At 44.6% G+C, this 12614-nt stretch overlaps 1 protein-coding gene across 1 annotated transcript in view; it reads right to left on the bottom strand.

Moving 5' to 3' along the window:
- The window catches only part of Vwa3b (von Willebrand factor A domain containing 3B), a 175432-nt gene extending 163450 nt beyond the window's left edge, over nt 1-11982 (bottom strand). The window contains exons 1-2 of the mRNA XM_026785438.1: nt 11930-11982; nt 4035-4260 (exon numbers count right to left, since the gene is read on the bottom strand). Coding sequence (XP_026641239.1) covers nt 4035-4149 — 115 coding nt within the window. The 5' untranslated portion in view covers nt 4150-4260; nt 11930-11982. The remainder of the gene's footprint in view (nt 1-4034; nt 4261-11929) is intronic.
- Between the last annotated feature and the right edge of the window lie 632 nt (nt 11983-12614).

Here is a 12614-nt window from a genome sequence, read left to right as displayed (position 1 = left end):
GATAGGATAAAAGGGTGAATTATTGAATCTACTCTAAAAAGAAAAAAGGGAGGATATAGACATTTATAAAATAAAAAGGTAAATTATTGAATCTACCTTTAGAAAGCAACTACTAGTTTTAAATGTTTTACTTTTATTGGGCTTTTGTATATTATAGACAAGTTTTGTATATTCATACAAATTTGAGATTAATTTTGCTAAAACATACTGAACATATGTTTCTAATCTTGTTCATGGTATTGTACCTATGTAGTTCATTTAACAATGTAATGCAAATCTCTGGTCTTTGAAAGTTATTATTACTAACTATTTAGGACAATAGGAAAATGCAGGTTAGCCATTAGTCACCTATTATAATCAAACTTGCAGCCATATTAGATATGTTTTCAAGGTTAAACAAAGATATTTTAGATAGACAGGTCATCTTCAAACACTTCAGAGATCCACAGAATGTGGCATTTAAGATGTTTTTAATAACCTAGGTTCTTCTTTTTTATGGCAATGAGACATGTCTGCTCCTGGCAGCACCAATCTACTTCAGAGAAGACAATGGGCATCAAAGAAACTACGCATAGAGTTTACTTTCTTTGTGGCAAAGTAAACCACTTGGCAAGAAAGTGCTCTTGCCCCAATTGCTGACAGTATGCTGTCCTAATTGGACAAGCAGGACACAAAAGGAAATAATTGCCAAACATTGTCGAGGCAAGAATAGACATTCCTTCAGAATATCCTGCTTCACAGAAAAGCCTATTGGATTTGCTAGGCCTGTAGGCTAAAGATAGATGCCCAATGTTGCGGAGGAACTTTGAGTCACTGTCCAGGTAGCCAGCTGTTTCTGTCATCTCTCACATTTTTGGAAGTCACTTCTCACACTTCCTGCTTACTAAATTAATATTGTTTTCTTCTTGGGTCTCTGAGGGAGTTGAAGGCTAGATAGTTATAGTTTTCCTTGTTTACCAGCTGCAGGAAGCAAGTTATAGTAGAAAGTAAGCTAGGTACAAGACTTTGGACTCATCAAGGTAAGATAGATATATTTTCTCTGAATTTATCAAATGCAAATGGACTAGACATTGTTGATGTATTTATTGCCTGTATATACTCTATATAGTTATTGTACTTATTATATATAGTTTTCTTATATTAGTTGTAGCCTTCTTTTTTTATTTTAGACAAAAAGGGGAAATGTAGTGATATTTTATTGTATTTTAATAAATAAGGCTTGCCAGAAGATCAGAGAGTAAAACAGCCCCCACTGGTCAGCCTTATAGACCAGGCAGTGGTGACACACACCTTTAATCCCAGTAGCCACACTAGTTTGCCATAGAAACTGGGTGGTAGTAGTGCACACCTTTAATCCCAACACTAGAGAGGAATATAAAATGGGAGGAGACAGCTCTGAGACACAGTCTCATTCTGAGATTCCTGAAGGCAGGATCACCATTTCATACTGAGGTAAAGAGCCAGTGGCTCGCTGTTTGACTTTTCTGACCTCCAGGTTGAACCTCAATATCTGTCTCTGGGTTTTTATTGATCGTGTTACACCTACTAATTGGAATTATCCTAAGGGCATGCCCTTCACGCATCATGGTACGGATGTGTTGGAGAAGGTACTTCTTGTGCAGTAGGCTATCCCTCACACTGACACTCAGGAGCCCTGTTTCCCAGACCCCATGTTTCAGTATCCAAATGCAGTATCCAAAAAAATGAAAATGAAAATACTCTCACACATTTCATGCTGCCTAGGGGTGGCGAATGGATATTACTGAGAGATAAGAACCGACATGACAACGAGAACATTTAGAAATATATGCCTCCAGGCTGGTGAGATGGATCAGCAGTGACCATGTTTGTTCTCCACCGTGACAACCTGAGTTGGCTCCCCAGAACCCACTTGGGAAAAAGAGAAAGCCAAGACCCACAAGTGTCCTCTGACCACCATGTATGCACACTTATCACCTCCCAGGGACATAAGCTCACAATGAATAAATAAATAAATTCATATTTTAAAGCTAAAAATTAAACAAAAAAATAAAAACCAGCCAGGCAGTGGTGGTGCCCTGGTCTACAAGAGCAAGTTCCAGAACAGGCTCCAAAGCCTCTGTCTCAAGAAACAAAAAAATAAAGTAAAATAAAATAAAAACCATAAGCCATTAGGCCCCCTAAGGAAAAATGCACTTTCTTCCTAAGATAGCACACAGCTCCTGTCTTAATCAATAAAGCAATTACTTCAATCAATCTCAAAGGGGATTGCGAATCCCAGAGGATAATCAAGACCTCTGCTGTGGAGTGAGAAAAGAAAAGCAATTTCTACCTTTTCATTACAAAGAATTAAATTGGGCCTGAGACAATGACTCTGTTGGTAAAGTACTTGCCAAACAAACACGAGGGCCTGTGATGGAGGAGGGTCATCTTTCTATCTGTTGTTTCATTGGTTAAGTAATAAAGAAACTGCTTGGCCTCTGATAGGACAGAAAATTAGGTAGGCAGAGTAGACAGAACAGAATGCTGGGAGAAAGAAGCTGAGTCAGGGCAGTCGCCATGATTCTCCCACCGGACACAGACGCAGGTTAAGATCTTCCCTGGTAAGCCACCTAGTGGGCTACACAGATTATTAGAAATGGGTTAGATCAATATGTAAGAGTTAGCCAATAAGAGGCGGGAACTAATGGGCCAGGCAGTGTTTAAAAGAATACAGTTTCTGTGTAATTATTTCGGGTAAAGCTAGCTGGGTGGTGGGACGCAGCCCCGCCATTCCTCCTACAACAGGCCTGAGTTCTGATCTTCAGCACTGGGCAAGGCATGGGGTGCAGTGGTGCACACCTTTAATCCCAGCACTGGGGAGGCAGAGACAGCTGGTTCTGCAGAGCTCACAGGCCACAAGCTTACCCAAATACAGAAGCTCCAGGTTCAATGAGAGCTCCTGTCTTAAAAAAATAAAGGAGAGGTCTGGAGAGATGGCTCAGTAGGTAAAGGCACTTGCCACCAAACCTGGAGACCTGAGCTCAATCTCCAGAACCCACATGATGAAAGGAGAGAACTCACCCCCATGGCTTCTCTTCTTACTGCCACACCTCACCACCCTGCTCAATAAATAATATATTTTTTGAGACAGGACCTTGGTGTGGGAGGTCCTTCTGTCTATGTGTTGCTCTAATTGGTTAATGAATAAAGAACTGCTTTGAGCCTATGGCAAGGGTAGAACAGAACTTGGCAGGAAAATCTATGCTCTATGCTGGGAGAAAGAAGGACAGAGTCAGAGAGATGCCATGGAGCCGCATGGAATCAGACATCCCACATTGTAGTCCATCACTGAAGGAAGCCAGGACAGGAACTCAAACAGGGCAGGAACCTGGAGGCAGGAGCTGATGCAGAGGCCCTGGAGGGTTGCTGCTTAATGGTTTATTCCCCTTGCTTGCTTTGCCTGCCTAGAGACAGCATCACCCCCAATGGGCTAGGCCCTCCATCCATCAATCACTAGCTATGAAAATGCCTTACAGCCAACTCTCATGGAGGCATTGCCTCAACTGAGGTTTCCTCCTTTCAGATAAATCTAGTTTGGGTCAAGTTGACATGAGACTAGTCAGTGCACCAGTGCTGAGGGTGGGAAAGAGAGGAGACCAAAAGATTGCTGGAAGTTAATGGTTCCCAGGCTAACCAGGAAATCTGTGAACTCCAGGCTCAGTGAGAGACCCTGTGTTGAAGAAATAAGGTGTACAGAAATAGAGGTCAACATCCTCTTCTGGCCTACATACATGTGCATATACACACATACGCACACGACATGCATGCACACATACACATACACATACACATACACATACACATACACATACACATACACACAAATGAAGTGAAGCAGCCCTAATATTGAATCTATGTAGTTCCAGTTGTATTTCTATGTGAAGTACATAGATTGTGGTGGAGCATGTGCAAGCAATTCCCCCTAGCAGGGATATAGAATCCAAGCAAGTGCAGAGGCCTATGGCTTCTCAGGAGCAGAGGTAGGATCCCTGAAGGCCCTGTGAGTACTGTACCTTCGGACTGTGGGAATCCAATCTGGGACAAGATCTGCTTCAAGCTCAGCTTCTTGCTCTTAAGCCCATGCAGCTGAAGCCATTGCTCAGATGAAATAAGACTGTGCTCCGCCATGCCTGTCTTGCTTGGTGTCTCCAGCTTCTGTGGCTATTGCTCCGGGACAATAGAGGAAGACGATCCTGATTCCTCCATCTCTAAGCCAAGACCTGGGTCACAAAGGACTTCCTGTAAGGGAAATGGTCAAACTCAGGGCTCCTGAAAACATGGTGGGGTAGTGTAGGAAGCCCTTCTGTGAATGTGTTTCTTTTATTGGTTAATGAATAAAGAATCTGTATTGGCCTGTGACAGGGCAGAGTAGAGCTGGGAGTGGGGGACAACACTAAACTGAATGCTGGGAGAAAGAAGGCGGAGTCAAGAGACGCCATGTAGCCACCAGAGGGAAAAGACGCCAGCTGCCAAATGAAACCTTGCTGGTAGACCACAAGCCTCATGGTAAAATATAAAATAATGGAAACAGGTTAATTCTAAATGTAAGAGCTAGCTAGCAATATGCTTAAGCTATTGGCCAAGCAGTATGGCAAATAATATAGTAGTTTCTATGTGATTATTTCGGGAGTCTGGAAGGCCAGGAAATGAACAAGAGACCTCCCACAACAGGGTGGAGATCTAACATCAACATCACCACTGACTTACTCTAAAACATAGTATTTACCCATTAAGATTACAGTATAGACGCATACTACCAGGTGGTAGCCATATATATCTACATATATGTGTGCTGTGAAACATCTTGAAAGATTAATGCTAATGTGTAGTTTTTGCCTTTTCCATAGTGTTTCAATTTTTGCATTATTTGAACATTTCTAAAATGGGATTTATTTTTATAATTAGAAAAACACAGGACTCACTCTCCCACTTTGGAAAATAAGCACAGTCCCTGGAAGCCATTTTACACATCTACATGCTAATTATATTCATGCATTGACACAGAATATTTTGAACCCAAGGATAAAGAAGATTAAAAACAAACAAAACAAAACCCTGAAGTGGACTAGCCATCTGGGAGGAGAGGGCAGACAACAGCTCAGCCCCACTGGAACTCACAGATCTGCATCCAGAATGCTTTGTTTTCTGGGGCTTCACGCTAAAATTGGACTGCATTGCTCTGGCTGGCGGAACCAGCTGTTCTGGGATCAACTGGACTCAAAGCAATATGCGCCGTATTAAACTCATCTCAACTCGCCTAAATATAGCTAGTGTACACAAGAGGAAGAGACTGTCCAGACCTTAATATAATCTTAACCTGCTCACCACAACTGGGTAGAGCCTATGACTAGGAGCAAGTGTAACCTTGTAAGACCAGAGTTCACCTATTGTATCAGTAACTGGGTGGCAGCTAGAAGGTTCTAATTACTATGTAGTCAGCGTTCGGTGTTTAAAAATGGTCTCCCAAGAACATGAAGCCTCTTCAATCACAAATAGATTTTCCTTTCCAATTTCTAAAACTGGATTTCTAGGAACTGGAAAGTTAAGTGTGATTGTTACACATCATGAGGGCGGGAGTTCAGATCTAACCACCCTCGTGACAGGCCCAGGGTGTCCCCCATGAGTACTCACATATACTTACAGACACACATACACACATGTACGCACATATGAAAATAAATCTTTAAAACATATATAGAAATAAAAAATAAATGAAGCTCAATTTCTTCAAAGTCTTAGTGTTACGACATCGAAAGTTAGCCAAGTCCAAAAATCAGGTGGCCCCAAGCCAGGAGCACTTTGAGAAAAGAAATTGGAAGCATGAATAGTAAACACTGCTCTGACACATACAGTGTAGTATACATTCTCAACAGCCTTATGAGGTGAATGGCTCAGTGGGTAAGAAAATGTTCTGCTCTTCCAGGGGACCTGAGTCAGGTTCCCAGCACTCACACTGGACAGTGCTCAACTGCGTTTAACTTCAGCTCTAAGGGATCTGACGCCCTCTTCTGGCCTCAGGGAGCAGTGCACTCATGTGCAGGAATCCACACTCTGGCACATCTGTATACATGTAATATTTAATCTAAATTCTAAGAAAATCAACCCAAACAACCTTCCAAGACAGATATGACTCTTACTCTCATGTTACTGACGAGGAAACCAAGACAGGGAGATTTGAGAGAACAGCTCACCATCTCACAGCTAGTGGGAGAACTGACAAAGGGTCTGGTTTGGGCCCTTTGGCTCTGGAGTCTGTGTTCTGTGACTTTTATTATGCTAGGAACAAGCACTTCAGCAGCTTCCATTTGAAATCAGCCTTGAGGCTGAGCCCTTTGTTTTGAGCTCTGCTCATGAACACAGCAGTTACAAGGTGTTAACACCCTGCCTGCAGCTGAGGACTCAGAAGCCTTGAGAATTTCGAGTGCTTTTTCACAGGTTCCACCGTAGCCAGGGAGCAACAGGAGTGACATTCAAAGCCATTTCTTAGCCACCTGGTTACCATTAGAAGGAGGTGCATTCTAGTATGACTTCCCCCTTCCTCAGGCAGAGAACACTAACCTGATTCTCAAGACACAGGCTCAGCTCTTAAGCCGTGAAAGATAACAATTTCATGGCGAGGTTTCTGTGAATTTGTGTTATCCTTAGAGGGTCACTTCCAACGGTGTCCAAATCCATACAACTGGGGAGACTCTTGCCTTATGAGAACGAGGTCACAAGACTCATTTCGGACCCGTGCCAAGATGACTTGAAGGGCTTCACGGCGCAGGGAAATGTTCAAATCAAAATTCAGTGTGAGCCAGGAGGTGTCATGTGCCTATGACGCCAGCACTCGGAGGACTTGGGCAGGAGGAGTGAGATTCGGGTGCCAGCTGAAATACATAATGAGACCGTGTCTCAAGAACAAAACAAAAAATCAAACAGAAAATTCCTAACAAACTTCAGCATAAGCCTGTCCTGTTACTACAGCAACCGACTCCGCCCCTCTAGAATAACACACCTGCAGGACGCGGTAACTGGAGGCTGCTGCCAAGAACAAAGGTGCCAAAGTTTGCATTGTGTGTGTACAAGCACTTAGCATTTTGGAAAGAACTAATGTAAAAATAAAGTACCTACAAGTTGTTATTCTAGCAACTGTTTTTGTTTCAAGATACACAAAGCACTTTGTGTGTGTGTGTGTGTGTGTATACATGTTGTATAGTGTGTGTGTGTGTATGTACATGATGAACGGTGTGCATGCTCACATGATGTATGGTGTGTGTATGTATATACATGTTGTATAGTGTGTATGTGCGTACATGATGTATGGTGTGTGTGTGTGTGTGTATGATGTATGGTGTGTGTGTGTGTGCGCGTGTGCGCGTGTGCGTGTGTGTGTGTGTGTGTGTGTGTGTGAATGCATATGGAAACCAGAGGCCAAAGTTGGTGTCTTCATAAATCACTCTCCCCTTACTGTTTGAGACAGGGTCTCTCCCTGGGCCCCTAGTGCATCAACTGGCTAGACTGGCTAGCCGTGAAACTCCAGGAATCCTCCTATCTCTGCCTCCCAAGGCTGGAGTTGCAGGTAGTGCCACTGCACCTGGATTCTTACGAGGGCGTGGGTGCTGAGGATCCAAACTCGGATTTCCCAACAGCAAGCACTGTCCTAACTGAGCCACCTTCCCAGCCCCTCCAAGGATTTTCCTAATCCCTACTCCTAATCCCTGCTACCCAATCACACTGGGCTGTGAAGTCAAGAGGAAATCAGAGAGTGTGGAACCAAGGGCAGGCCACTATGCTTGAAGCTGCTTTTGGCGATCTGTCCACAGAGATGGCAGCTGAAGATCTTGCCCTGGTTGTTCCTATAGAAACAAGAGAAGCTAAGGAGAATGACCTGGCTGTTTCATCAAGTCCGGCTAAGCTCTCACTTCCCAGAAGCACAGTCACCTCCTCCATCCTTCTCAATGGGGAGGTACTGACTCGCCTTGGGTACTAAAGGGAGTGCTTTTACACAAACCAACCTAATAAGGGTTTCTCAGAGACACTCACAACCTTAAAGGCCAGGAAGAAGGGCCACGCCTTTGCTTTTTAAGCCAAGGGGAAAGATTCTTTAATTTGCTTGAATTTTCATGAAATTCAAAAGGACACACACTTGGATCCTTTACACAGCAACTGAATCCGCCCACATTATTACAACACATGTCCCAGCCCCTTTGGGGCTCGGGAGAACTTCTGTACAGTTGATTTTTTTTTTTTTTAAAGATGTGACTGGCTCTGTCGGATCTGAGAAGCTGTGTGAGTCATTCTGACTCAGATCTTCACCCTGGGGTTTTATAGCCTGAGAATACCTGGAGAGAAAGGGGCTGGAAGTGAAATTGAGCCAGAGAAAATGAGGAAAGAAGAAGAGAGAAAGCACTCCCAACAGGGGGATGAAGGGCTGGCTAGCTGGCTGGCTGGCTGTCAGAGCCGGGAAGGCTGCAGGGGCACAGGCCTAACAAGCACCCTTCCTACACAGCCCACCCACTTTCCTCTCCACGCTCATAGCCATTGTCCAGTGTGAAGTCTTACCCTTCAGCACCTGGGTCAAGAGTGTCTGCCTTCTGAGCCTATAGGTCATGATCCTAGAGAAGCTAAGTAATAAGGGGAACCCTAAGAAAAACCATATATAGGTCCACCTGGAAAGTCAAAATAGACAAGATCGCCTGATACAATTGGGAGCATGTGGGTGGAGGGAGAAGGGAGGGTGGAAGAGGAAGAGGAGGGGAGAAGGGGAGGGGTGAGGAGAACTTGAAGGAGTTTGTTGTAGGGAGTCGCTTATTTGTTCCTGGCTGCTCAGACTCCCAAAATAATCTCACAGAAACCATATTATTTACAATACTCTTTGTCCAATAGCGTAAGCGTATATCTGGCTAACTCACATCTTAAATTAACCCATCTTCATTAATCTGTGTATCGCCACAAGGCTGTGGCTAACCTGGTAAGCGGGGCTACATGACTTTTCCTTGGCTCCGCCTCCTGTCTTCCAGCATTCAGTTTAGTTTTCCCTGCTTAGATCTACTCTGCCCTATCACAGGCCTGAGACAGTTTCCTTATTAACCAATGGTATTCACAGCATACAGAGAGGAATCCCACATCAGAAATTAGATAGTCGAGATGGAGGAAGGACAGAGAAGGGAGCAAGAAAAGAGATATCTTGATTGAGGGGGCCATTATAGGGTTAGCAAGAAACCTGACTCTAGAGAAATTCCCAGGAATCCACAAGGATGACCCCAGCTAAGGCCCTAAGGAATGGGGGGGGGGGTTCAAACTTGACCTGTAGTTAGACTGATGAATATCTTAAATATCACCATAGAACCTTCATCCAGCAACTGATGGAAACAGAGGCAGAGACCCACCTCGGAGCACTGGACTGAGCTCCCAAAGTCCAGCTGAAGAGTGGGAGGAGTGAGAATATGAGCAAAGAGGTCAAGACCATGATGGGGACACCCACTGAAACAGTCTACCTGAGCTAATGGAAGCTCACCAATGCCAGCCAGACTGGGAAGGAACAAGCATAGGACCAAACTAGTCCCTCTGAATGTGGTTGACAGTTGCATGACTGGGACAAACTGAGGGGCCACTGACAGTGGCACCAGGATTTATCCCTACTGTATGTACTGGCTTTGTGGGATTCTATTCTCTTTGGATGGATATCTTGCTCAGCTTAGATATAATAGGGAGGCCGTTGGGCCTTCCCCAAAGCAATGTGCCTTACCCTCTCTGAGGATTGGATAGGTGTGGAGTGGGAGGGTGTGTGGAGGGAATGGGAGGAGGGGAGGGAGTGGGAACTTGGATTGGTATGTATAATGAAAAAAGGTAGTTTGCTCTCTTTTTTAAAAAAAAATGAATATTTTTTAAAAGGGGGGTCTGCCTTCACTGTACCTCTGAGACTGCTCTGAGCAACTCTTAAAAGTCAAGCTTTTTAAAAATTTTGTGTGTGTGTGTCTGTCTATCACAGGTATGAAGATGCCCTTGGAAACTCTGGAGCCAGAATTACAGACTGAGAACCAAAATTGGGTTCTCTGGAAAAACAGTGACTCTTTTTAACCTTTGAGCCACCTCTCTAGCCCCAAAAGCCTAGTTTTTACTATGAAGCTTCATCCCTGTGGTCTCAGACACAGGTCTGTCCTCTCTAGGCTAAATGCAAGTTCAATGACTACAGGGACAGACTATACACGAGTTCTTCTGACACATTGTTATGCAACATGCACTACATATAATGTTGAGTTAAATCAATCACTCACAATAACTGAGAAAATCCTGATTGTCTTCAAACAAGGCAAAACGGGTTCTAGGAAAGTTATGATCAGGAAACAACCACCCTTTTAAACATCAACACACTCTTTCCTGGGTGTGATTATACTGTTTGTTTAGTATAATTGCTCGGGAGTTTCCTCTGAGGCAGGGAATCCCAAAGGTCAGAATATATCACTCTACAATGTGGGATAATTTGTTACTGGTGGTAGAGTTTTTGTGGGTTTGGTTTTTTGGTGTTTTGAGACAGGGTCTAACTATGTGGCTCAGGCCAGCCTTGAATTTATGGTATCCCCTGCCCCAACCTCCTGAGGACTGGGATTACAAGGATATACTAGTATCTCTGGCTGGCTTCAGTTTTAAAAATTGGAATTGTCTAATGAGCCATAGAGTTCAGAAAAAGCGAGAAGGATTTCCTGAGTGTAGGAAGGAAGTGATAGCCTGGACTGAAACCATGGTCATGCAAAGCCCCTGGGTAAACAGAAAGATTAAGATGGTCAAAACCTGTAATCCCAACACTCGAGAGTCTGAAGCAGGAGGACTGTGAGCTTTAAATTAGCCTAGGGCTAAACACATACTCCTGCACACATGGTGGCATGGGAATGGTTTGCACAAATCCAAAAGGCTCAACCAAATATAATAAGGGCCCTTCTGTGTCTGCTGCTGGTCTTCTGCCCACAGTGAAAAGCCAAGAGCTACCCCATTGCTGCCCATGCCCTTGACAAGAGTTTAATTTAGACTCTATTAATTTAAGTTAGACCCTTGGTAAACATTATGATCAACAACTCTGAACTTCCTTTATCTTTGCTAGTTTCTGAAAAAAGGAAATCTGGGCTGGGGTGAGGGGAGTTTGTTGTGGGAGTTCTGAACTCTGATTCTTCTGGGAAGAAAGGAAGCTGGGCTAATGTTTCATGGTGCATCCCGGTTACAATTCTTCACAGTCCTCCATCTTTCTGCCCTTAAAAGGCAAAGCTTGGCTAAGATCATCGCCTCAGACAAACGTGGGCAGAGTTAAGGAGATTGAAATAGTCTGTCCCACTTGTTGAGAGAACAGGACCAAGAACTGAACATCTAAGCGTCTGAGTGCTTCGATGAGAAGGAAAGAAATGGCGAGCTCCCAAGATGAAAGGAACGACTACATGAAGCTAAACGTCCATGTGAAAAAGAGAAAGCGATGTGTGGGTGATCATCCCAGAAGAATTGAACTGGAAGCAAGCAGAGACTTTCCCCCAGACTGAAAGTTGCAAACAGCTTTTGCTCAAGATCACATTGGATTTGGGCTGTTAGTTTTGATCATTGCTTCTTAGAAATAAGTTTCTACCGTGCTGAGTAGCGTGCTCCACCCTCCGATTACCGTTAGCCTGTGGATTGACATGCATTAACGAGCCTGTTACATCAAGGGACTGAGGTGCTGCAGGGAGTGAGGATGGCGAAAGTCCTCTGTGTAAGAAGGGCTGATACATATTTGCGAGCCTGACCCTGAAAACCAGCCCAGTTATCAAACTGGGCAGACCTGGCCCTCTGCGCCTTTTCAGCAGAAGCGAGATCCAACTTAGAGACTGCAACCTTGTTTTTCCCTACACACACCGGTTGGAAACCTGGAAGGTTCTGGCCTGGAAGGAAGGTGTCCAACACTTACTAGGTAATCTGTCAGTTGCAAAGCCAGGCGGGTCGCATTCAGCAGCGTCCGCCCCACCCTCCCGAGCAGGTGGGCGCGGCCAGCGCCCCACTGCTGGACAAGGCTGTGACTCCCGCTGGCGTTGGCGAAGGGTGCCCGTCCGGGGCGCAGGGTTGCAGGAATCCAATCTCTGTTGACGACCGCATCGCTACGGTTGCCAGGACACCGTCAATTACCGCGAGGCTCAGGATACGGCCCCGCCCACCGCTGAGCCCTGCAGGAGTAAAGAGGAGCTGGGGGCTGCAAGGAAGGTGTGGGACTTTCAGGGACAATCAGGGGCCACAGAACAGAGACAGGCTTTAAGGCTCGTCCTCTATGGCTGACCCTGGGAAAGTTGACAGTGGCGAATATTAAGAATTAGGTTAACAAACAAATCAAAGATAGGCAGAAGTACAGGCGGAACAGAAGGGAGCCAAGGGAAGAAGATAGGCAGAAGCAGGAGATGCTGACTGCTGAAGATAGTCTATTCCCCCACATTACTTCAGGCAGATCACCCCAGCTTGCGTCTTTCGTTTTGATTTCCCCCTCAGCGTTATAAATAGATCTTTTCTTTGTTACGCAGTAGAGGAAAAAAATGTGGAGTTGGAGCAGTTCATTACATGTGCTCAGTTTATGGGGTATGGGTCTAACAGAGATAAAGGGGTGT

This window comes from Microtus ochrogaster, linkage group LG2, assembly GCF_000317375.1.
Source record: "Microtus ochrogaster isolate Prairie Vole_2 linkage group LG2, MicOch1.0, whole genome shotgun sequence".
In the NCBI taxonomy this organism is placed as follows: Eukaryota; Metazoa; Chordata; class Mammalia; order Rodentia; family Cricetidae; genus Microtus; species Microtus ochrogaster.
Note: the sequence above shows the minus strand (reverse complement) of the source record. Positions and strands in the feature narration are given on the sequence as shown.